The sequence below is a fragment of the Drosophila virilis genome, chromosome 2 (genome assembly GCF_030788295.1).
Source record: "Drosophila virilis strain 15010-1051.87 chromosome 2, Dvir_AGI_RSII-ME, whole genome shotgun sequence".
Classification (NCBI taxonomy): Eukaryota; Metazoa; Arthropoda; class Insecta; order Diptera; family Drosophilidae; genus Drosophila; species Drosophila virilis.
Genome location: NC_091544.1, coordinates 4,727,911 through 4,754,680, shown reverse-complemented (window position 1 = coordinate 4,754,680; position 26,770 = coordinate 4,727,911). Strand labels below are relative to the sequence as shown.

Here is a 26,770-nt window from a genome sequence, read left to right as displayed (position 1 = left end):
CCAACATTAAAACACACAAACTTTAAAAATTAACATAAACAAAAAGAAAACTAATACACATTTAACAACAAAGCCCCGTCTACAAGCCTCAAGGCGCTGGATTTTGAATAGATCGTAAAACGTCCCACATTTCATATAGATGGAACTAAAGTATGTAGTTAATGTAAACGTACTAAAAACCTGCGTGCTCAAATATATATACAAAACATATATAATATATAAAAAAACAAATAACTTATATATTTCATAGCTGCGCACAATAATGAAGCTTCATTTTTTAACTGCTGACTAAAATTTGTTACACTTAAATAAAAATTAAATTTATTTAGAAAATGTTTTCTTATTTACATAATCCATTTAAAACTGGTCACACTGCACAGTACCGATAAGTCGACTTAAGTCCCAAAGTGATTTGTGTCTTGGCTAGAAAATGTTGCTGTCCACACTTAACTCAAGGTGCCGCTGCATACTTAACGAAGCAATTGCCGTTATTATTACAATTGGATTTTTATTGTTAAGGAAGTATACATTTGGGAAAATAGTTATTTGCTGATATAGACTCTTTTAGTTTCTGACTCTTACAGCTAGTTACATAGATAAGACAGCGTAAATTCTTATTCTGTTTCAGCTACGCAGTAATTTAATTTATGAATGTTTATCGAAATAACGTGCTGTTCTACTTAGTACGATATATTGTTGAATAATCGTTTGATGCTGGTTGCCTGTCGATACATATCGATATATACACTCGATGACAGATTGAAACTTTCATCTGCCGAAAAGATGAAACCATAAGCGAGCGCCTTAACGGCTGACAGAGAGAGAGAGAGAGAGAGCGAGCGCATGAAATGAAGGCAAAGATAAAGAGCGCGAGCGCGACAATGAGTGAATGTGGGCAATACTCCCGCTATTTTTCCCGCTGTTGTTGGTGGGACTTTCCGCTGCGGCCGCCAAAAAAATTTCAACACGCCGAATTTGCGGCCAGCAGCAGCAGCAGCAGCAGCAAAAGCAGCAGCAGCCGAGTGTCGAGGCTAGCGAGCGTTGAACAGTTTTCGGCCCCAGTCAGAGCGCACCATCGTCTTCAGCGAAGCACAAGCACACACAACCACTAGGTGTGTGCTCTTTGTACGTTACGGGGGCACTGCCACACACAGAGAAGAATTTTCATTTTCACATACCATACACACCAAAGTAGGAAAAATGTACAAGAAAAAAAGAAAAACTTGAAAACTTGTACATTCGAATTGTGTGAAAATTTTCCATTCAACCAATAAGTTTATTCTTTATTGGTCGCAGTGCACAATTACGGAATATCTGAATACGCGAAAAACAAACGTAACCAAAAATCTGAAAAATCCAGTGCTAAAATTCCAAAAAAAAAAAAAAAAAACGCCTGTCAAAATGACGAACAATTTGCAAACCGCACTCGCAGCAGCAGTGAAAATTTTTTAAGTCCCGCAGCGGAGATGTGTTAACCAAAATGAAAATGAAATTGAAAATGGAAAATGGAAAATAATTGTGCAAATTTGCAGTGGCAGCAGCAGTTTCAGTTTTGCGAATTGCCGTCGTCTACGTTGTCCAGCAAAAATATATGGTACATACATTTTGTATCTGCGCGTGTGCCTGCCTGTCTGTGTCTGTGTGTGTGCGTCTGTGTGTGTGTGAAAATTACGTTGTCATATGTGCAAAGTTCGCCAGCGTAGGCTGAACATCTCATGCAGCCAATGCAAAGCGATTTTTCGAAATGCAATTGTCAAAACTCAAAGCGAGGACTGTTTGGTTTTATGTATTTTTTTTGGTTTCTTTTTTTTTTTTTTGAAAATTCAAGGACTTTGCTGTTCTATGTGTGTGTGTGTGTGTGGGAGTGTGTATGTGTGGCGAGGAGTCAACGCAGCACAGGAGCAGCCGAGGCAGCAAGAAAAAAATTCTCTATCTATTGCGATTTGCTCATGCGGCTCGAAAAGAGCGAGGCGCACAACGTTCGCAGAGAGAGAGCGAGAGCGAGAGAGCGTGAGCGAGAGAGAGTGAGAGTGGGGCAGTGTTGTGGCTGCTGCCTGCGTACATATGTATGTATACATGCGTTCCACTCACACACACACACAGGCACACGTATGTAAATATGTGCGAGTGCGCTCATCTCGAGCTGCCCAATTTCTAGCCTCAGCATCATCATCAATAATTTCATTTTATTTCAATAACGATTCGCAGCAAAAAAAACGAAAGCCAGAAAAAAACATGAAAGCACAATTTATGCGGCATTAACCCCATCAATGCCACAAGCAGCAGCATTTTGTTGCAAAAAATTTCATTTGTGTGTGTGTGTGTGTGTGTGTGTGTGCTTCATTGTTCTTTGTTTCCTTTTGTGGCGCCTTTCGAAGTGATTTATCCTTAAACTTGGCAACTTTTTGCACACTGTTTCGCCTCGGCCATGCTGTGTGGTGAATTGGCCACTGCGCATGCCACCTGGTGACCAGGACATGAACATAAGCCTCCCACGTCGACGGCAGCGGCAGGTCTTTGTGTCATATTTGGCTCATACAATTATAATTTCATACATATATACATATATGTACATGTATTACATATGTATGCATGTGTGCGTGCACAATGGATTAGTATATCTGTACAGATTGTGGCTGTTGCTGGTCCGTTTTCGTATTGTCATAAAGCTGAAAATTTCAAGTGTGGCCATCTATTATTAGAATTTGTATGAGTTAATGGTCAAGCTTTACCGTTTGTCCTTGGCCGAACGGGTAGCCCTGGCTTTTGCTGTGCGTGGGCGTTATAGAATCCCCTACACATACAGTCTCACACACACACACACTCATACACTGGCACACAATCAGGCATACGGTTCAGTGTTCCACAAGAAATGCCAACTATGCGGTCATCATTGCTGCTCCTGTTTATGGTCTAAGAATTGGGGATTCGGTGTTGCATACTTATTGGGGCAGTTGTTGGACAACTCGCTGAATTTTCATTCAATATTCGCTTTTGTGCAACTATAATATGTTGAATGCAATTTCCAACGGGGGAGTATAACTTTCTCAGTCTATCTCGCTCTTACTCGTTTAACCAGTCGCCTGCAGTTGCTATCTATCGTTCGTTCGTTCGTTCGTTCGCTCGTACATTCGTAGGTTCGTATGTTCGGGGCTATCTCTTGACACGCTGTTGATATCATATTTTTGCCAGTTTTATTATTATATGATGCCTACTATTTTCAATATGTGCGTGGAGTGTGGGGGATATGCATGCTCAAATAACGGGTATTGCTGCTCAAACACAAACTCACCACGCATAGCCTCGCTTCCACACTCGCGCACGCTCGCTCTCCCTCTCTCTCTCTCTCTCTCTCTCGCTCACTCACTCGTTTGGTGGGCGCTCAAAAACTCCCGCTAGTGTATATTATGTTATCTCGAAACTTTTATTGCCTTGCGTTTGGGGGTGCGGCGCCCACACGTATGCGAAAAGGAGGCAGCACCAAGTACGAAAAAGCATACTCCAACTGCGGGTCTCGAGCCGAACTAACATGCCAATATATTCGCTGCTGTTGTGAACGTTAATTCAAACAGAAAAACAAATAGAACGCGACGGACCAATTGAAATGTCTATAAATATATAAGATTATAAATAAAACAGCAACAGCAACAAAATTAAATCAATTGAATTTTTAGTCAAGTGTTTTAATGTGCAAATTGATTTTCAGTGCAGCGCTTGAAGCAAAAGTCACCGTTAATTGTAAATAAGTAACAAAAAGTATAACAACAAACACTCCACCAAACTCGAAACCTATAGTAAACAAAAATAATTATAAATATACAACAACAACAAAAACAACAACAACAAAAATGATCTACATATTTAGAACCCAATAACTATTATTAAATGTAAATAACAACGTAGCCTTCAAACTATAACTAAAAATAAATTTAAAAAAAAAAAATAGAAAAGAAAAACCCTAAAAGAATTTATAATATAAAGGATATTATATTAATTAAATAGTTATTGCTGCTAATTAAGAACAAGGTGCGGGCGCAGAGGCGCAAAATTCCGGCAAGCAAATGTCTGGATAAAAACAACAACCAGTTAACCAATGGATGAAAATGCAGCCGTCGTCGTCATTTTTGTCGTCGTCGTCGTTGTCCATTTGTCATCGCTTTTGTCAGCAGCCTCAGCAGCAACAGCAGCAGCAGCAGCAGCAACAGCCGGATACGCATCAGCCGCTGCCACAGCAACAACAACAACAGCAACAACAACCTCAAGAGCAACAAAAACACCAAAGGGCCGCAGCAGCCGCAGCAGTTGCAGCAGTTCAGCAGCAGTTGGCGACACAGGCAGCAACAGTAGCAGCAGCAGCAGCAGCAGCAGCAGCAGCAGCAGCAGAAGGAGGAGAAGGAGTAGGAGGTGCATTCTATACAGCACACGCCCACTTTTGTACGCCCAAATTGCCGCAAACGCTGCCGCTGGCCAGCTCAAGCCGAAGCCCAAGCACTCTGCCACTGCCTCAGCTGGCTGCGGCTTAGTACGCACCAGTTTCTACAGTTAGTTGGCTTGCCAAAATTCATTCTAAAGGAGCTCAATTAAGCACCACAGCCCATCGCACAAGCAACAACAACAACAACACCAAATAAAGCACAAACGCTTCAACAACAACATCTACAATAACAACTACAACAATAACAAACAACAACAACAACAATAGTAATAACAATAGACAGCACACAAAGTCTCGTGCCAATTAAAACCACAACACAACAACAACAACAACAAACCAACAACAACAACAAGAAGAACAAGAACAACAACGCCAACAAACTTTAAACGGAGCTTTTCGAACGGCGCCCGACAGCTGTAGCTCTAACAGTAGATGACAAACAAAATGGCGGATGGTGGGCATTCATTTGTGAAGAAGACATTTCATAAGCCAACTTATTGTCACCATTGTTCGGATCTACTGTGGGGCCTCATACAGCAGGGCTACATATGCGAGGGTGAGTACAAATTACCGTTAAGCAAGCCGTTAAATATCCCAAGCGATCGCAGCATAATAAATTCCTAAATAAAAATCCCAAGGTAACTTTATTCTATATTCAATGAAAACTCTCTTAAGTGAAAAGTTTGGAGTTTTTGGGCGACCTTACGTTTTTGATTATATGTAAATTAATAATGGCGAATTTTGCTTTAAAAAAAGAAAACTTTACCATAAGAAAGCTAATTTTCTGACCGATTCTCTATGGAGCTATATGATAAAGTAGTCTGAGACTAGTTCAGTTTAGTTTATCTGGAAAGACATTGTTTTTTAGAAAATATCATTAATACCGTTAAAGTGAACACTGAGAGATTTAATTGCATAGAATATAAACAGATAAATGGGTAGACCGACTTGGGAATATTGACCAGGATCCTGATACCGTAGAGAAATATCGATACTTTATGGCGTCGGGAAAGTCTCTTTCTATAACAAATTATAAGACTCTCAAGAAGGGCATAAAAAGAGATGTTTTTTCTGAAAACTAATTCCAATCTAATTTCGATAATGTTGGAAAGAAAGGGATAACATAATTGGCCGGGTAAAGGAAATGTCTAACTAAAATTGGGGGTTGCATAAGACTTTTAATTATCGAATAAAGTTCAAATAATATTCGTTTTAAAATCTTAGTCTTGCGCTAAATTATATTATACTGTATAAATTTGGGCATTAGGGAAGTTAAAATATTTTTCTTTTTTTTTTTAAATATTTATATCTTTCTTGTACTTCGCAATAATTGCGTCGCATCGTATTCTTATAAGATATATATTTTTCTTATACTAAGCCCAAATAGAATAGAGTATTCTCTTGCAAGATAGAACCTGGAAGTCTCTTGTCAGCAGCGAAGATCTGCGAGAGGCGGGATCACAATTTCGTATATTCATCAATTAAGTTGGCAATCAAAATTTGTTGTGGAATTGTTTTGTTATACGTCAAGCACTTTGGGACTTTTAGTCAGCTGCCAAGTTGAATTAAACGGCCGAAACGGGCCAAATCCGAGGGCCCAAATGTAAAATATAATAAAAATAGATTTGTCTAGATTCGTAAATGATTTTTCAAATGGCCATAAAGTTGTGACTTTTACAAGCTGCATTCGCACGCGCCCGCACATGATCAATGATCAATAATGATGATGATCATCATCATGATGATCATTATGGTGATCAGCTGAAGCTGTTTGCTATTTGCGGCCAAAAAGTGTGCACATTTGAGCTACCCAGCGGCCAGCACCATGACGTTAGCCCGGCCAACGACGTCACAGAATCAGACAGCATCTCGACCATTGGGGCCATTGGCAGGCAGTTGGCAGTTGGGGTTGGGGTTGGGGCTGCGGCTGGCCACGAGAATCTATCAAAACTGGGGGCCACCTTCGCCGCCGCCGCCGCCGCCTCTCCCAATTGGCAGCGTGTTAAGCGCCGCACGCTAATTTGTTTATGTGCGCCGCCTTTGCCTATTATTATAATTATTGCACAGCGCGTTTTACTTGGGCTCTTGGGCAAATGTTTATATTGTCTTTGATTTCTGGAGGATCGCGAGGCTTACGTTCACGCGCACTGCCAAATAGTTGCCCAGCCCCATTCACATGCCCAGTCACCAATTGGCAACCAGTTTCAAATTTTTATATGCCATCGATACCCACACACACTTACCCACACTCACACACACACCCACACACTCACATTCGTACCTGTGCGCTTTGACAGTTTCAGCTAAAAATAAACGCCTGTCTCTGGCATATTTCAATTGCAAATTATTTATTTATATATTTTTCAACATATTTATTGCAAACAAAAAATAGGTCTTAGAAGTGTGCGCGACTAGCAAATACCCTGTAGCCAGCTATGCTGGCTATGCTTTGTGCATATACCCTGCAAATGTATGCGACAGGGTAGCCTCACTATATGTATATATATATATATATATATATATATATTCTTGGCAATTTCAAACGTTGAGCTCACAGATAGGTCCTCCTCCTTTTATTTAAAAGCATCGATAACTTCTCTAACTGATATCGATATAAATCGATAGCAAGTTCCTGTTCTTTGAGAATATCCCGACTCTTATAATATATAATATATATATATATTTATATTCTTTAGCTTTAGTATTAACGGACATTTAAATGTCATAATTGGAAAAATAAGCACCTACTCAGGTGTGTGTGTGTGTGAAAGGAAGATTTAATGATTGTAACGGGATTCAGGATATTTCAAAGTCTGGAACATCCTAATAAAAACCCGCTCACAGTGAAAACTCTTCCAAGAGACACTCCTCGAGACCTGAACGAGAGAAAATCGTTCAAAATGCTTCATTTTTTTAAGAATTTATAAATCAGTTAATCTCCATCAGCATATGTCCGTCTAATAGAGTTTTTGCTATATTTGATTTCATAAAAATAGCATTTCATAAATTTGTATCTTAAATATTTTCCGTGCCTTTAACAATTAAATTAGTTAAATAGAGTTATATATTTAAGCCGAGTATGCAACAGGTGAAGCTGCATACCAAATTTGGCATGTTTAATAGATTTTAGAAAGGCGGAAAAATATAACTAATAGATTATAAAAATCATAAATATAGCTGACTGCATAAATTTGCCAAAACTTTTCCATATGTACCTATACATATGCATATATATATTTATGTATATATGTGTGTGTGTATCTAGCTGGATATGTTTTTCGTGGAAAATTTGCATAGCATAGCCGCAGGCGTTGCTCTCATTAGCACACAAGTCGTATGCGAAGCTGTTTGCAGAGGCGTTGCACGCAGCTCTAATTGAGTTGCAGCCTCTAATTGCGTGTGGGACAAGGCTCAGCTTCAGCTTCAGCTGCACCGTGCTGGAGAGTGTAAATGAGAGTTGAGGTTGGGATTGAAATTAAGATGGCAAGCGCGCGCGCGGGGGCGTACAGTGCGCGCGGGCGTATGCAAGTCAAAGCCAATGCAACGAGGGAGAGAGAGAGAGAGAGAGAGCGAGCGAGCGAGCGAGCGAACGAGCGAGATGTAGAAGGGTGGGAGAGAGAGAGAGACAACGAGCTGCAAGTCGCCCACACAGAGTTGCCAGGCAGCAGCAGCAGCTGTTGCACTCTTCTCACTCTCTGTTAAGCTCGCCTGAAAGTAGGTCGAGATGCACTCTCAATTACACACACACACACACACACACACAGCAACACACACAGGATGCGCACAGCTGCAGGCAACGTTTCAATTGGTTTTCAAGGGTTGCGGGGGCGCTTGCCAACTGGCAATTGCAGCCGCAGTCGCAGCAGCAGCAGCAGCAGCAGGTGAGCATAACAACCAAATTGAATGTGAAAAAAAAAATAACTGTGTGGGCTTGTGACAAGCCGGCCCTGCCCGTGCATGGGCTTGTCAGCTACACCTACACTGGAAAAAAAGGCAGCACACACACACACACAGAGAGATGGCCAGCTGCTGTTCTAGGCGATATCAGCGAAGGGCTAAAAGTGCGTCATCAATGGCCGCCATGAATGTGGCGGAACGCGGCCGAAAACTGAGCGCCATATGGGCAAACGGCTGAGGTGCGGAGGTGCGGACCTGATGCCGTTTAATTGCCATCTCCACAACTTTGTTGCTGTTCATTCATGAACTGAAAGCCAAGGCAGCCACAAAAAAAACTATAATAATAGCAAACAAAAAAAAACAAATGAATAAAAAGTTGTGTTTTTTTTTTTGGGTCGTCAGTTTGGCTGGCACAGCCATTGGATTGCTGCTCGATAGCCCGGGCCCGGACTTCAAGTGGCTTTTGCTGACGTCTCCACTTTGATATATATTTAGCTCTCAGATCTATAACTATAAAAGACTGTTTGTCCCGACTAACGGAATGATTAGTAAAAAGCTAAAAAGCCACAATTTCACTGTAGTTAACTTGTTGGGTTGGAGCTGGAAAAGTCCACCCGGAACTGTGGAAAAATCGCCAACAAAAAGGTTTCCTGTTCAGTTGGTCAAATTTTCAACACAAAACTTGTCATGGGCCAGGCAATATCCGCTAATATAATATATTAAGTATACGAAATACTGTTGTCTGCCAACTACAGACTCTTTCCACTTCCTCAATAAAAAGGCTCACATATTTTGGCTATTCTTCTATGATCCTGTTTTGATATTAAATGAAAGATCATATGTATAAGAATCTATCCAAACATTTTAGTATTAGAAAGTGCACAAAGGAATATGCATTTTTTTGGGTTTATCTCCAAGGAGTTGTCTTTAGGAGTCCTGTGAGTTAAGTCTACCCAGAAAAGATTATCTGAAGGAACATTGCCTTATTGAGAGAAATACTTATTATGCTGTAAAAGCGTTGACATTCTATAAATATCATGTTCGTTGTGCAACACTGGAAATTTTGCAATACTAAAAACTCTTGAAGGACAAAAAAAGTAAGAGAAAGCACAATTTGAAACAGTTATAAATATCTTTTAATATATGCAATAAGAATATTAAACAACAAATAACTGTTAGCTATTCACAAAGAAATATTCATAAAAAAAAGATAAATTAATTTGATTTAATTAAACTACAAAGTGTTCCCTTCTATGACACGATTACATGGACATATTATGTTTCTCTGTGACTCAAATGGAAAAGTGCAAATAATTGGAGCGAGCATAAAGATAATCCAGCCGAAATCTGAATTGGTCCCAGGGTATGCAAATCCAATCTCTATCAAGTGGCGCAGCTGGCCGCAATGTCGACGTCGACGTTGCGCGGGGAGGCAGCAAGCCGCAGCGACGACGCACACGATATCCTTGACTGTTGCCTTGTGTGTGCTTACGTACTTGCCACAGCGCTCCAAAGTGTTGTGCGTGTGTGTGTGTGTGTGTGTGTGTGTGTGTATCTCGCACACAACAAGATTTGTAGCTGCGCGCATTTGCTTGAATTGAATTGAGTTGATTTCATTTGCAGCTTTACAAATTATATTTATGAGAAACTAAATTATGTTATGCTCAACCGGGGCGTGACCTATAAATAAAACGCGGCTGCAATTTGATGCAATTTCTAATTTGAATTTGAATTTGAATTTGAATTGCATACGGCTGCATTAGCCTGGCCAAACAGCATTTATATCAAACGTTGATAGTTGACATTTCCAATGTTATTTCGAGTTCGAATATTGCGTATACGTCATGCGGTTCGTGGTCGAGTTGAAGTGCGCACAGAATCGAATCGAATACGTTCTGGCGGTGTATGTATTATTATTCATGCGTCACATTGATCCAATTATTTCTATATTTATTTATGGTTTCATCTATTTTTGAGCGAGTTGGCTGGCTGTCAGGAAGTTTGATTCTAAATTGATTTCCTACCCAGCCAAAATCCATAACTCACAGCTGACAATGCAAAAATCTCTCTCTCTTTCTCTCGCCCACGCTGTGCGTGTGCGTGTGCGTGTGTAAGTGTGGGCGGGGTGTGAGTTCTATGCAAATATCAATTTTAATTGTTGCTATTGTACTACGCATGTCAACTTGTGCCCATTCAATTGCCACAGCACAGCACAACACACCCACTCACACTCACACACACACACATGTATACGCATGTAGTGTCGCCTGAGTGTGTGTATGTATGCGTGGCAAACATTATTTGCCACCTTAGACACACATTTTTGTGCTTCGGCTTTGACTGCGACTTGCTGCCAACTTCTTTGAGTACTTTTAGACGTCTTTGCTTTATGTTTCCTTTGTTATTGTTGTTATTAAAGCAACACACACACACACACACACACACAATACACAACGACGTGAGCGCGAACTCGCCAAGCAAAAGAAAGATGTAAAAGTAAAAGTGTGTTGAATTTCGTAAATTTCCCAACTAGTGCGAAGAAAAACATTTGAAAATTTCCCATGCGTCCTCGTCGCATTTATCTTCTCTGTTAACACACACACACACACACATACATGTGCGTACTCTAACATTTTGGTATACATAATGCCAATGAAAATGCAAACATATAAACATGTATATACATATGTACGCATATGCAAATACTATATAGATATATTTGTAAAATACAGTTACAGTTATACAATGCTTCTTCTGTTTTTTCCAAATATAATATAATGTTTCATTAATACACACACACACACACACACACACATTGAGAGGCTGCAGTTGGTTTCGTGCCAGCGTCACGTTTACACGGCCAAAAATGATTATCCACTTTGAGCATGCAACATGCGCCGTAAACATTTCGAGTACTCGTTTATTTTTATACATAGCTGAATGACAACAACAACAACAACAACAACAACAAGCTACAGCAACAGCAGCAACAGCAACAACAACAAGAGCAAGCAATTCATGAGTTCATTCATGACGTCAGAGCGTCAGCGTCAGGTCAGCGGCCTAGTTCGAGAACTAGCTAAATACATACAGACATACATATGTACTCGCATCTAAAATACATAAATACGTATCTATATTAAAATGCAAATAAATGTACCTAAAGAATTATGAATTTATTTAGCAGTACATAAGGCGCAGTTTGGCACATTAATACCTCCATATAAATGTACAAAAAAAAAAATATATATATATATATATATATATGTGCATATATATGCATGCAAAGTGTGTACAACTTTCCGTATTTTCTAAAAATAAAATTCGAATTTCTATGCTGAGCTACACACAGCTGCACAAATACATAGCATACATACATTCATGTGCATATATACATATATAGCTGGGCTGCACTCAATGCCTTGCATGTGTGTGTGTGTGTGTGTGTGTGTGTAGTTTTGCCCAGGACAGTGGCAGCACTGCTTTGGTCACAGGTTGCGGCTGCTGCTTCCATTCACACACCGACACATGCAAGCAGAGTGGCAGTGGAAGTGCAAGTGGAAGCGAGAGAGAGCGAGGCCTTTGTTTGCCCTGCATTATTGCTGAGTTTGTTTTCGCTTTTGTGCGTAGCTCTCTCTCTCTCTCTCTCTTTCACTCTCTCTGCAGCTTTAGCTACTCTTTTAACGGTTAGCCACTTAGGATTTGCTTATTTTTTGCTCCAGGTCGATTGTGAGTGTGTGCGTGTGCGTGTGCATGTGCATGCAAGTGCTATTGTCCATGCATATGTGTGTGTGTGTGACTGTGTAAGTGTGCTCTGTGTAAGCCTTCAATGAAAATGGTGCCCATGAACTCAAGAGCCCCAGCATGGCCCATTGCTATGAATGGCGCTAATGGGTGGCTGACGATGACGTGCGATTGTCCTCACACTCAGCCATAACATGTTCCTCTTACACATGTACATGCAGACAAGTGTACACTGTACAGTAAAATGTCTATTAGCGTACAGCTACCTTGGCCAAACATCTTACAGACTGATTGTCAAAGAAAATTTCCTCAATTTTTTGGTACTTTTATTATAGCTTGAGACTTTCGCCAAAACAAATATCCCTAATATTTTGGTACTTTTATCATAGCTTGAGACTATCTCCAAGGGAAATCTCCAAAATTTTTTGTCACTTTTATCATGGACTATTTTTTGAGCAAACGCGATTCGTCAAGGTTATTAGAAATGTTTGATAAGCGACTTTTGTTTTTGGATTAAAATAAATTAAATATTTTTGTTGAATATTTATATATATATAAAATATTAATATCTTTAAGATCTATTGTAATTTATTAATATTTAGTTAGAAATAAATTTTGTAATATTTGTGTAAGACATGGGCGTCCACACAAGAGAGTTTTCACTGTACCTGCATAGCTGTTAACTTACTTGAGGTAGCAAAGCTCAGGTTGTTATATTGTGCAGCCATATTTGCCTGTTTCATTTAGATAAGAACTGACATTATATAGTCAGGGAAAATGTTGTCTCCATTCACAATTCTCTATTGAATGACACTTACATGCCTACCCACCCCCCCCCCCCTCTCCCCTTCCCTACCCTTTTACTTTTCTCTTGCAGTTTGCAACTTTATCATACACGAGCGATGTGTCAGCAGCGTGGTAACGCCCTGTTCCGGTATTGCGCCATGCATTATAAAGGTGGGTACACTATCCTACACACACACACACACACATGTATATATACTTGATATCTGTTTTACATTGAATAACTTGGCATCTGTCATGTCGTTGGACAGAATCCCGTCGCCCATTGTTGGTCGGAGCCAACCCATCACAAGAGAAAATTCTGCACCGTTTGCCGTAAGAGATTGGATGAAACGCCAGCGGTGCATTGTTTAGGTAAGCCAACATTTCAACCAGCGCATTGGGCGAGCGGGGGTAGAGGGCCTGAAGCCCACGCCCAACTAGTTTCAGGGCTGTCAGCTTATTTGAAATGCATTTCATAACCAATTCCTGTGCATGTCAAACATGGCTTCAATTTATTTATAGACGCGAGTAGATTTTATCTAATATTTGTTAAAGACTTACATTGAATACATTCAAATATCTCAGCGTGTTTTTTTTTTTTATTTCAAACAAAATACTTCAAATAATATAATTAATATAACTTTAAGGCTCGTTTCACGTGAAATGTTGCATACTTTTAGAAGTCAAACTAAAGTCTCCCATATAAACATTTTGTAGTTAGTAGTTTTTAATATTTTAGAAATGAAATGCACATGGAATTCGTTTAGAATGGATTTGAAATTGAAATATAAACGAATAGTTCTCTAAAAAAAATATAATAATAAAAATAACAATTTAGTATATATCAATTTCTTGCCTAAAATCAGAGTTATATTCTTAACATAAGTTAAAAAAAAAACAATTTCGAAGTTTTATAGCAAAAAGCTTTATCATTAATAGAAAGCAGTTTCATAGCAGGCAGCTAATCAATTCGTTAACCCTTCACAGTCTGCGAATATTTCGCGCATACCGAGTGCCAAGATTTTGCTGTGCCCGATTGCACCGAGAATGCAACATACGTGCCTGGCAAGGAATTGCTTAATGTGCGGCATCAAGTGAGTATTAAACAATTTATTTTCGATATCCAATATGCCAGACACTATGCATATATATACATATATATATATATATATATACATATAATAATGCTCGACAGCATCATTGGCGAGAGGGAAATCTTCCATCAACGTCCAAATGCGCTTACTGCAAAAAGACCTGTTGGTCCTCGGAATGCCTAACAGGTGGGTGTCACACGGCAAACACTTCAATATTGGAGAATCCTCCACTTATACATCTCCCACATCTCTATCTCCTTGCAGGCTATCGGTGCGAGTGGTGTGGCATGACCACGCACGCCGGATGTCGCATGTACCTGCCAACCGAATGTAATTTTGGTATATTACAACCTATCTACTTACCTCCGCATTCAGTTTCGATACCACGTACTGAGGTGCCAATTGAGGCGATTATTGGCGTCCAAGTCAAATCCAAGACGTCGCTCGTGCGCGACTATTCGTGTCGTAAGTACCAATCCGACCCGCCCCATCCATTTACCCGTGATCCTTGCCAGCTGGCCCGGTCAGGGTCAGAGGTCAGCAGCTCAGCTCAGCTCACTCACCCAAAACTCACACCCTAAAAGCTGCTCTTCAATCAGCTCTCGATGTTGTGCACATTTGTATGTTTGCTCAGATCCATGGATCATCATCATCTTCCGGTTCTTAAGCCTCATCTTACTCTTCTCACCTCGTTACACGATCGCAAACAAATTCGTTTCCAGCTGCGGTTTTTCTTTTCTTTACACATTTTCACGCTGTTTCTTCGATTTGTTTTCATTTCGATTTATTTATTTATTAAGTTTTTCTTGTGTTATTTTAAACGTTTCTTTTTTGGTTTGGTTGTTGGCCGTTGACGCCTCGGCAGCCAGCCCGGAGCTCGGTGCAGAGGCCGCGGCTGGTCAAGTTGGTGCGTCCGGTTTGTGTCTCAAGGAGCTCTTGGAGCTCCATAGACAGCGACTCGAGCTATCGAAACAACATTTTTTACTTTCAACGCCGCCCACGCCCACCTCCTGTGGCTCCATGTCACTCTGTGTCTCACCCACGCCCTCGCTAACAGTGGGCGAGTCAAGCAACTACCAGGATCAGGATCAGGAAGAGCCAGATGCTGAGGAGGATGACTACGACCAGCAGTGCAATACGACGGAGCATGACAGCGCCCTGCAGCTAACCACGGCCTCCAGCAATTTGGCCACAGGGCCCTTGCAGAAGTCGCCCTCGGCCAACTCCTCGCTGCATCTGATCTACACGAGCCTGTTTCGTAAGCTGGGCCACGGCCAGGGGCGACGACGTCGCCGGCGCGGCGCCTCTACCAGCGAACAGGAGGAGGAGGAGGAAGATGATGTGGATGTGGATGGCGGTGTCTGTGATATAAGTGGCGGCGATTTGAGTGACGATTACGATCACTGCGATGTGCTGCTACGGAAGCGCTGCTCGCATCGATCGCCGCGCGATGTCAGCGAGACGGATTACCATGGCGACGTGGAGCTGGAGACGGCGCCGCGGGAGAGCTGCTACGAGACGTCCGACACGGGCGGCGAGCTGACAAACACCGAGGATCTCGACTCCAGCATGAATCTGATCAGCAACCTTAGCTATAATAGTAGTAATAGTAACACCTCCAACACCTCCGAGCAGCGCCAGATCCAGGCGCGTTCCACTGCCACAGCCACAGCCGCAGCCGCCGCCAGGGGTGTGGGCCCCGCCCCAGGACCAATCCCTGCCTTAAGCGCGCTCGCTGGCCGCAACCCAAAGACTGGTGCTCTCCTGAAAGCCAAGCCCAAGCTCAAGCCCAAGCCCATACTCAGTGCGCCCAAGCACAAGGGCGGCTCCGCGAGCTCACCCAATTCCAGCGACTGCTCCTCGGCATCGCCCGCGCCCGCGGCCGAGCCCGCCACGGCGCTCCTGCAGCTGTCACCGGTGGGACGCAGCAAATCGTTTCAGGAGCCGGGCGTTGCCCGTTACAAAAAATACGGACGCGGCCTGTTCCAGCGTCGTCGATCGAAGCGTTCGCCCAAAGGCGGCGCCAAGAGCAACTACAGCCTGGACAGGCTGTCGCAGAATATCGAGATAACCATACAGGATGAGGATGGCAATTATCAGCCATACGATGACAATTATCATACGCTCTCCGCGGCACGTCTGCCGCTCGACACGGATGCCGATGGCTACGACGATGTCGAATATGAGGATCTGTATCTGGACGATCGGCCGCACAGCGCCGGCGATGACATTGCTGGCGATATCAGCGATGGCGCCACCAGCAGTCGATCCCGCGCCAGCGACGCGGATGCCCAGGGCCAGGGTCATGTGCTCGATCGGCTGCTGCGGCGCGTCCGCGGCCTGTCCGCCGGCTGGCGCAAGCCGCGCTACCAGAAGCGCAGAGGTGATTAAGCGTACCGCAATCTTTGTACTCGTTTGTAAACTCTCTCTAACAGCAACTGCCACCGACTGCCGTATACTCTCAGTACTCAGTGCTCGATTGGCTTAAGTTTCGTTTTCGGTTCTTCGATTTGTTTTATTCTAGTTATTGAGCTAACCAACCGCCTTGTTTAACCCTCTGTTAACCAGCTACTAACTCAACTAACCATCCATCACATGCCATACGATCGCACCATTTCGCATCGCATCAGACAGAACTAATCCCTAACATAAAACACATTGCATGATCGTCTCAAGCTAACCCCACCCTCTGCCTGAATATCTGTTAGCCATAGTTTACTAACGGATTTGTCACACGCAGCACGCAGTATATCGGAGGAATTTAGCAGCGGGGATGCACCACGCTTCAAGGACGAGGAGTCGCTGGGCAAGGCCGAGTCCTCGCATGGCGCAAACACGGCCGGCGGCGGCAGCAGCGGAGGAGGGGGAACTGGTGCTTCTAGCGGTGGTGGCGGCACAGGTGGCTCGTCCACATACTATCGCCCCGACGCCACGGGGCACAAGTCCGAAAAGTCGGAAAAGGACCGCGAGAAGAAGGAAAAGGAGCGCGAGGAGAAGGACATAGGTATGTGCCAGAAGGGAGCACACGAGGAGTGCCTTGCCCTTGCCTAATCGATTCAATTATTGTCTTGCAGAGATGATCAAGGTATTTGACGGCAACAACTCATTCCGGCGCCAACAGTACCGTGCGATCATCGTGCAGCGTACCTATACGCTGGAACAATTACTGACAACCGCCTTGCGGGCGTTTCATATAACGCGCGATCCGCAGGCGTTCTATCTGACCGATCTGTATGCGGCCACTGGCATGGAGGATGCAGCGCTGCAGGATCCGACTCCGGTGTTGAATCTAACACACCTGGAGGGCAAGCGACCGGCCATGTTTCTCAGGTTTCAGGACAAGGACAGAGGACATGTGCGCGTGTATCCCGGCAAATTGCAATGCTCACTGGAAGATCCCTATGTCAATGTGCCTGTCGATAATACAACAGTTATCAAGGACTTGATACGAGACGCACTCGACAAATTCGGTCTACAAGATAACCAAATACAGGACTATAGGTAAGATCCATCCAGCCCGCGTGGTGACCCGCAATTGTCTTAGTCCAAATCGCCTTTGCAGATGCTCGGAGGTGCTGCTCGATCGCGGCGTGACCGAACGCATTCTCTCGTGGAATGAACGTCCGTGGGATATTATGAAGCAGCTGGGCAAGGATTCCATTCGCCAAATGGAACTGATGCGCTTCTATATGCAGCACAAGCAGGATCCCCACGGGCCGAACATTGCGCTCTTTGTGGGCAACCTGCCCACAGGACTCTCGCAGCGCAACTACGAGCAGATCCTCAGCAAATATGTAACCGATGAGAATAAGTTCATCAGCATTGGACCCATCTACTACGAGTACGGCTCGGTAGTGCTCACATTCGAGGATTCTCAAAAGGCGGTAGGTCCTACGGACACAAAACTCTCTTCGATCTAGGTTGACATATTTGTCTTTCTCTTTGCCGGGCAGGTTCGTGCATTCTACAATCTACGCGAGACGATCATCGAGGACAAGAAACTGTTGGTGCTGCTCTTGCCGAACATTGAGCCCAGCATGGTGCCCTCGGATGTGAGGCCCCTGCTGGTCTTTGTGAATGTTAAGTCCGGCGGCTGTCAGGGCCTCGAACTAATATCGAGCTTTAGGAAACTACTGAATCCGTATCAGGTCTTTGACCTGGATAACGGAGGTCCGCTGCCAGGGTGAGTTAACCTGAAAACCAATTGAGAACCTTCATCATTTCTTGTCCATCCTCAGGCTGTACGTGTTCCGGCAGATCACGAACTACAAGATCTTGGTGTGCGGCGGCGATGGCACCATTGGCTGGGTGTTGCAGTGCCTGGACAATGTTGGCCAGGACTCGGAATGCTCTAGTCCACCGTGCGCTATTGTACCCCTAGGTACAGGTAAGTAGCTGGCCATTGCTCTGTCAAATCTGTTGCGCGTTTCCTAAGCCCAAGTCTTGCCAGGCAACGATCTGGCTCGTGTTTTATGTTGGGGTTCCGGCTACACCGGTGGCGAGGATCCCCTCAATATGCTGCGCGATGTCATCGAGGCCGAGGAGATACGCTTGGATCGTTGGACTGTCGTCTTTCATCCGGAAGACAAGCCCGAAGAGCCGGCCATGAAGGCGCCCTCACAAACAACGGGTAAGAAGAAGAAGGCTCACCAAGCACATCTATCGCAACAAACAAATCAGCATCATCAATTACCGGCTCTGACATCGAGTGATATATCAGGTCATTTGATGTTTCAAAATTATTTATTCTTTTTATACGTTTCACTGTCTAATTTATCTAACGCCAACCGCCCACCAATAATCCCCCCAGGCCAAAATCCCTGTAAAAACCGAGCAATAGATGTTCTATTTTTTTTTTTTTTTTGACTTTGTATTTTTACATGTGCTTTGAAATATTGCTGTATTAATAACCATAAAGCTACCGATACTTAGTTCCCATGCGAGTATTTCTGCAACTGATCCTAAATTAATCCAACTTTAACTAAGAATTTCCAGCTAAGCAATATAATCGGTTGCAGAAATATCTATTGAGAGACAAACCTACCTCCCCCAACCTCCTCAATATATATTTATATCCGAGTAGTCTTTTGCCGCCCAGTTTGGTAGCTGATGATAAATGCTGTAGTTTTGATGTGTAAACGATGTATTTATACACTCAGTAGAGCTGCATGCATACGTGTCCCATCGTAGTTAGTCCCAAGGAGTTCAGGTAATGTATGTGAGTCCGAGTCAAGCGTTAGCCGGAGGCGACTTGAATCGGTAAAACCGACCCATATGTCTATCTCGATGTGTTTTGTAAATTCAATGTTCGATGTCATGTGTCAATGTATTGGCCAGCTGCTGGCTCGAATTCCAATTTGAACTCACTGAATGCTCTCTCGATTGTCACAGGTGGCGCTCAGAATGAGGACAACTCGCAGATCTTTGTGATGAACAACTATTTTGGCATTGGCATCGATGCCGATCTGTGTCTGGACTTTCACAATGCCCGTGAGGAGAATCCCAATCAATTCAATTCCCGGCTGCGCAACAAGGGCTACTATGTTAAAATGGGCTTACGTAAGATTGTGGGACGCAAAACGGTCAAGGATTTGCAGAAGGAGCTGCGCCTAGAGGTCGACGGCAAGGTGGTCGAGCTGCCACCCGTCGATGGCATCATCATATTAAATATATTGAGGTAAGTGGAGAATTGAAAAAGAATTCGCAAGACGATTTTCACTCACTCGGTTGCTCTTCGTAGCTGGGGCAGCGGCGCGAATCCCTGGGGTCCGGACAAGGATGATCAGTTCAGCACGCCCAATCACTACGATGGCATGCTGGAGGTTGTGGGCGTGACGGGCGTCGTGCACCTGGGCCAGATACAGTCGGGCATACGCACGGCCATGCGCATTGCACAGGTGCGTTACACATACGCCCCGTTGGACCCAAAAGATATATATATTTAATAACCGCTCGCTTACAGGGTGGCCACATCAAAATACATTTAAACACCGATATGCCGGTGCAGGTGGACGGCGAGCCATGGATTCAGAGTCCCGGCGACGTGGTCGTGCTCAAGTCCGCGCTCAAGGTGAGTCCCAGCCAAGCGATATGCCCCGATATGTACTATATATATATATAGGTTAGAGCTGCATGTTAAAGATGTTCAGTTGTTATTTGCATGACAGCTTTCCACTTTGATTTCTTTTGTATATAAGTACATAACATTTCTTATGGGCCTGATCATAAATCAAAACATGAGCACCCAGCACCAGAGATTTACCTTTATTTTTATTATTTGTCAACAATTTAATTACGGATTGTACACCTAACGAGCCGGAACCCACAGATCATACTCGACAAGTCACCTAACAAACTATATAAAGCCGGATAACAATGACATTTAGAAGAGAAAGAAAAGAGTTTTTAGGAAATACCAAGAAAATACCAAAAATAGATGCAAGTTTTTTCTTTAAACGCGATATTTCTTAAGAAGAATAGTTATAGAAAAAGAAATGGAATTGGATAACAATCGAAGATTCCTTTTACACTCGTTCGATTAGTCGTGCTAAAATTCGACATACACACAATCCTCCTGGTAACCACATGTTAAAGCCTTACATGCAGGCAGCTTAGCTTAAGCAGTTATTTGTTGTAACGAATTTTATGTTAAGCGTAGTGAAACGATCGTGAGCAACAATTTCATAATTTTAAACAGTATTTGAAAATGTGTGTGTGTGTGTGTGTTTGTTTTATGTAAAACTGTGCATGCAACCAACTGCCACGCCCCACGTTCCCAATTGCAATAATAATACAATCTAGCTGAATAATGGTGATAAATGTATTTGGTATTTAATTTAATGAAATTATATGCCCATCAATATTGTCACTGTTATCCCTTGTATTGGTTTAAATAGAGCACCTGCTGTCCCAGAAGCCCCACCAGAACCCATGTATATATACATATTTAATGCAGTTATGTTTGGTCTTTTTTGTGTGTTACATAATTAGAATAATTTCCAAGAATATTTACAATTTGTAGCCTGAAAATTGTTCCAGCAACTAAGAGTTTTTATATTCATATAAGCTGATGGCTGTTCGCCCAATGTTTTACTTTTTTTCCCTCACTATAAAGTGGCTTTTCTAAATATCTAGTTGAGGCTAAGTTTATAAACTGCCCTCGACTGAGAGCTAAATGCTTATCCAACAGTTTATAGGCTTTATAAAGCCTCTTGATAGCTGCGTTATTCGTTTTGGATGAGTCTTGAATTTTAACTTAAAATTGCTGACAAAAATATGCGCGACTTTTATTTAGTCCCGTAGAGTTCGCCTAAATAAAAGTTTCAGCACAATTACCTTTGGTATATTAATGAAAGCCGAAAACAATTAATTTGATTCATGTTTAATATGGACACACTGGCGTCCAGTGTTGGTCAACTTAACTAAGCGGACAAAACTGTAAATTATAAATGTGAGGTTTAGTTGAAAACCTTGCCGTTAAAACTTTGACCGTCGGCTATTTTCATTAACTTCATGTTAAACATGCCGTCTGGAGAAATGAAAGCTTCGGCATATCGAAGATAAACCCACTTTCTTGTTCGTTTTAATGTTGATGTCAAAATATTAAACGCATAATATAATAAGAATTGAATAGAAGGATACTCCGTTTTTTTTATGTTAGCCTGTGAGTTGAGCAACCCAATTTGTTACTGTATATGTTATGGGTGTGTACATTTGATGTCTGTTGAGCCGTTGTCGTTGAGATTTGTCGCCTTTGACCTTGTGTGTGTTTTATGCTACATCCAGGCCACCATGCTGAAGAAAACGAAGAGCAAACGACGCCTAACGGAGCCGCATATCTCGCCGGCGGTGCTCAGCCTCTCGCTCGCGGGCAGCACCTCGGCCATGCAGGCTGTGCCGCAGCAGTCGCAGCTACAACAACAACAACAACAACAACAACAGCAGCAACAACAACAACAACAGCAGCAGCAGCAGCAGCAGCAACAACAACAACAGCAGCAGCAACAGCTCGAGAATGGCGACAAGGATATTTCGGTGCCGCCTTCGCTGCATTTGGGCAGCTCCTAGAGTCTAGCCTCAGCATATACGTCCGGTCTGCGTTATTGGTTCTCCTGTTTTTTTCCATAGTAGGCCGCATTCAAAATTACACTATACTACATACATAGAGACAGCAAACGGCAGGATAAGCAAGCAACTGAAAGAAACTGAAAGTAAAGCAAATGCATTAGCAAAAAGCCATAAAACAAACGCAGCCACATTTAAGCAAAACTTGCAACAAATTAGAACAAAACATTTTGTAGTATATATATTTCGGCTAATTAGCCAGCCGTTGGCCAACATTGAGAGCTGTAAACGCGGCTTACAAAACTTAAACTAGCTGCACACACACACACACACACACACACACACCGCACACACACCGCACACACGCCCTTAAACATGTTTATTTAATTAATTCGAGTTTTGTTGCTTTTGCTGAACCCTTAACAAATCACAGCAACAGGTGTAAATTATTTGGATTCGATTATGATTTCTGTGAATTTCATGCATTTTGCTTTTACTTTTTATTAAAAGCCCAATTCATGCTTTTATTTTGCAGTATATTCAAGTTTCGAAAAGCTAACTAAATAATGAAAAAACATAATTTTATTTATGTTAACGCTCTGTTACTTAATCTCTGTCTCTTTTTCTCTATTTCTCTTTATATATTACTAAACATATATATATATATATATATATATATATATAATAAATATAAACAACATGTATATAACTACAACAACAACAACAACAACTCCTAACCAAAACAACAACAATTAATGCACCGGACGACAAAAATATTCTCCTTCAAACACACTCTGCACTACAAATAAACAAAAATAATAACAAATGTTGATTAATTGCTAAATGAATCGCATTACCTAAATAGGCAACCATGTTAAAAAAGAATAAACTTAAAATGAAACGCCGCAACACGGAACCAACAATGCTGGTCGCCGGCTCAACAACCGCACAGCTATCCCTGGCCCTGCCGCCCAGCGTTGGGGAGGTGGGCGATGCCGCCGAGGCGGATGCCGGCCCAAATAATACGGACTTCTGAATATGGTATAGCGAGCGTCTGATTTAACGTGCTAATTACAGCAACCACAAGCCAGCCACAACAATTACAATCACAACCACAATTACAACCACAATTACCAACGACAAATTCATAAACGATAGCCGCAGATAGAACTTAAATCAAAAACATTAATCAAAATTAACTCTTTTTCTATATGTATGTGTATTACTATTCGTATATATGTATAGAGTATGTCTTTGTCATGTCATGTCTGAAATAAGTACGTTAAACTCAAACAGCTCGAACTAACAACAGCCAACAACAACAACAACAACAACAGCAACAACAGCAACAACAACAACAACTATTGATACTATTTAATGCTACAACAACAATACCTACTACTACTACTATACTATTAATGCAGCTGTGCACAACTGTACACTTTAAATTTACGCATAAACTACTTAGTATATTGTATGTATGTAACGTATGCTCTCCGGAACTTTGACAGCATTAGACGAAAGAAAGTATTCAAAATGATGATATCCAAATGTTTATACCTTACACAGCAATAGTCTGGCAAATGTTGTATATCAAATTCAAGCTCAATTATGTTCCTTACCGTTTTGTTCCTATGTATGTAAAACAAAAACAAAATGTTAATAAAAAACAAAAAACAAACAAAAAAAAAAAACAACAAAAAACAGCACAAGAGATTAGTGATACCGTTAACAAAGGCGAGAGTTCTAAAGAAGTTCTAGAGCAAAATAAAATCCCCAAGCAAAACCAGCGCAAAGAGCAAAAAAAAAAAACACAAAACAGTACAAAATTAATTGTTAATCATTTATTTGTTGAAACCAAATGAAGTCAAAGAAAAAAAAATATGTTAACCAAAATTAACCAACTTGTCAAATGCGGCACTGCTGCGTCCTCTCGCCGCTAGATGGCGCATTAGTGCTGCACAGCTAGAGGGCTAGCGGACGCAACAGTGCTGCCCAGCGCCCTGGCGCAAAGTACTCGGCAAAGTAAACCTAAAAAAAAAAACAAAAAGAACAAAATGAAAAGCTAAATATGAATGTAAATGTTACAACAGCTGCGAGAAAATTTGTACGAAGCATTTGTTAAAAAAAATAGCTGCAAATTGCATAGCTTGTCGAACTAAAACCAATGGGGACGCAACAATTCGTATATTCACAAGGAATAGAGAGAGATTGGAACTACAAGGTCGTGAGAATATAGGCGAGATATGGCATGGGTCAAATCAATTTGGATTGTGCAATTGGTATAAATTTTCTCCACTGTTGTGCAAAACAAATTATAAAATGTAAACGAATGCATTTTCTTAAAAAAAAAAAAAACAAAAACAAAAACAAAACAAAAATAAGAAGAAAAACAATGTGCCTGAACACGGCTTCTGTCTGATTGCCACTCAGTCGATATGTCGATCGGGCAGTCAGTCAGTCAGTTTGGGGCACGTAAGTATTTCCACATGCATTTGAACATTTTTGGGTGTAGAATCCACTTACAGAAAACAAAAAAACAAAAAGCAAATCCACTGAAAATAATGAAAGAAGGATATATTCATTTCAATGAAGGGCAAAGAATGAAAAGATAACAACCCGAAAAACTACAATTTCAACTTCAAAACGCTTATAAAGAAAACAATTTTTGAAAATTTTATAACTAATTTTACCTTACGTCTTTTGTTAGACACAAGACAAACGCCATACACGCACACACGCACACACGCACACGCACACACGCACACACTTATACGGCCGGTTGGGATGGGGCGAATGCGCATGGTCTGCACACGCGGGTATTCGCATGCGCAAGCGCCTCATCCCTAGCACATACACAGTGTCAAGGCGATCGGGAGTGGGAATATCCGGTTCCTTAGCAGCTTGGAGTGGACGGCAGAGCACTCTCGGTCGCCTTGGCCGTACACGCACACAACACGCTTGCATCCACACACAAACAGACAGTTTTACCGCATTTCCCATTTACTGTTATGCAACCACGGAAATCGCATAATAGTGCTCCCGCCCCTTCCCCTTCCCCCTCCTCCCCCCCCCTCCCCTCAACCAATTTCGAAATCCAAATTCACTCATATTTAGTTTTATCACACGCCATTAAAAATGACACCTAGAGCTTAACACACACAACTTGCGTTCAGCAAATCACCTTGACCAGCTGCAATTAAGGGGCTCAGTGCCCGGGGTTAATCAGACAACACCTGATTTCCGTGACACTCATATAGCGAGCGCGTACGTTCGCAAAACCAGCCGGCAGTCGACTATGCAATGGATATCAAAATTAAAACTAAGTGCGCGTCAAAACAAATCTAAAAAACCAAAAAAAAAAAAAAAAAAAAGGAATGAGATTTGAGGAATATTTGTTTTTGTTTTCAATTTTAACATTTTATTTTTGTTTGGCTACGATAAGGCAATTCGAACAAAACCCCATCCCATATTGCATAGACGTCTGCATAGTGTAACGTGCGCCGCCTTGCGAACCTATTCGAAACTGAAACTCGATGCGAATCGAACTCGAACTCGAATTCGATTAGCCGCTGGCACATAAATTCCAGTTCGCAGGTGATTTGAATTTTTTTGCCTAATTTCAACACAAATACACTGCGACAAAAATACACAATTTTTTTAAACTTTTTTTTCCTCTTATGTTGTTTTAAAAAGAAAATATATATATATATATATACACACATATATATATATATATATATTACAAAAACTTAGTGTAAGTAAAAAAAACAAAAAAAATTAAATATATGCTATTCAAAGAAATCCAAAACATAATATCTACCATGCGAATAAAAAACTAAAAAAATCCAAAAAAAATATAAAAAATAAAAAATCCAAAAAACAAACAAACAACTAAAAATACTAATTATAGTACATACATTGATGTAGTGTTAGTTTTAAGCCAAAAACCAAAAAAAAAAAAAAAAAACCAAAAAAAAAAAAACCAAAACTTAATGCCGATAACATTTAAAAGCCAACTACAAATTTGTTTCATAAACGCAAGAGAACAGAACAAAATCCATACATAAATGTACAAGTAACTATTTTTCTCTAAACCAAAGTAAAAAGCTACAATTTTTGCTCCACATTCAATTCAAATTTATGCAGGCAATGGACGATCCGAACGGATTGAATGATGAAATACTAAGTATGATATGTATATTGGAACAGCTAAGTTTGTCAAGCAAAATTCAAATCGAATTTTGAGCGGAAATTGTTAAACAGACTACGCATATGCAAATACGGAATTTATAATGTACAATGGGAGTCGCTTTAAAATCTTAAATGAACATTTTGTTGTAATGCAAATAATATTGCGAAAATCCAAACCCAAATCCGTTTGACAGAACGACAAATTCTTGCAACAAAACAACAGATATGAAACGGAAATAACTGCAAAATAAATGTAACTGACATAACAGAATTTAAAACTTGCATTTTCTTTATGATATACCGTTACTGTGGTAAGTAGAAAAAAAGTTCATCTAATAACTTTCATTAAATCGCATTCTGATTTTCATGTTCTTAAGCAGGCTTTAAAATATCGCAATGGCTCTCCATATATTTCTTAAGATTCATCACGATTATGCTCAAAGCTCAAAAAATCCAGAACAATCCCATAAAATATACATATAAATTCTTTATCAGGCCGACGAGTTCTCTGTTTCTATTGATGAAACAAAGTGGGCAACAAATTTGTCGGAATCGG

The 26,770-nt window shown here is 41.5% G+C and overlaps 1 protein-coding gene across 1 annotated transcript; it reads left to right on the top strand.

The window, feature by feature from the left end:
- Positions 1–1,047: 1,047 nt before the first annotated feature.
- On the top strand, positions 1,048–26,011 carry LOC6630769 (diacylglycerol kinase theta). Its single transcript, XM_070207280.1, has 18 exons — positions 1,048–1,335; positions 3,707–4,991; positions 12,954–13,033; positions 13,132–13,234; positions 13,850–13,956; positions 14,058–14,142; positions 14,221–14,421; positions 14,822–16,339; positions 16,697–16,960; positions 17,031–17,457; positions 17,519–17,840; positions 17,910–18,139; positions 18,195–18,343; positions 18,407–18,676; positions 19,348–19,633; positions 19,697–19,853; positions 19,919–20,026; positions 21,742–26,011. Exons 2-18 carry the CDS (start codon positions 4,868–4,870, stop codon positions 22,021–22,023), a joined length of 4,713 nt encoding a protein of 1,570 aa, XP_070063381.1. The 5' UTR covers positions 1,048–1,335; positions 3,707–4,867; the 3' UTR covers positions 22,024–26,011.
- The last annotated feature ends 759 nt before the right edge of the window (positions 26,012–26,770 follow it).

What these genes read in the sequence shown, in the direction of transcription:
- LOC6630769 (XM_070207280.1), top strand. Translation starts at nt 4,868, where the DNA reads ATGACAAACAAAATGGCGGATGGTGGGCATTCATTTGTGAAGAAGACA. An exon ending in GCAGGGCTACATATGCGAGG is followed by an intron (nt 4,992 to 12,953) that starts GTGAGTACAAAT and finishes TTTCTCTTGCAG; the next exon opens with TTTGCAACTTTATCATACAC. An exon ending in TCGAGGATTCTCAAAAGGCG is followed by an intron (nt 17,841 to 17,909) that starts GTAGGTCCTACG and finishes TTTGCCGGGCAG; the next exon opens with GTTCGTGCATTCTACAATCT.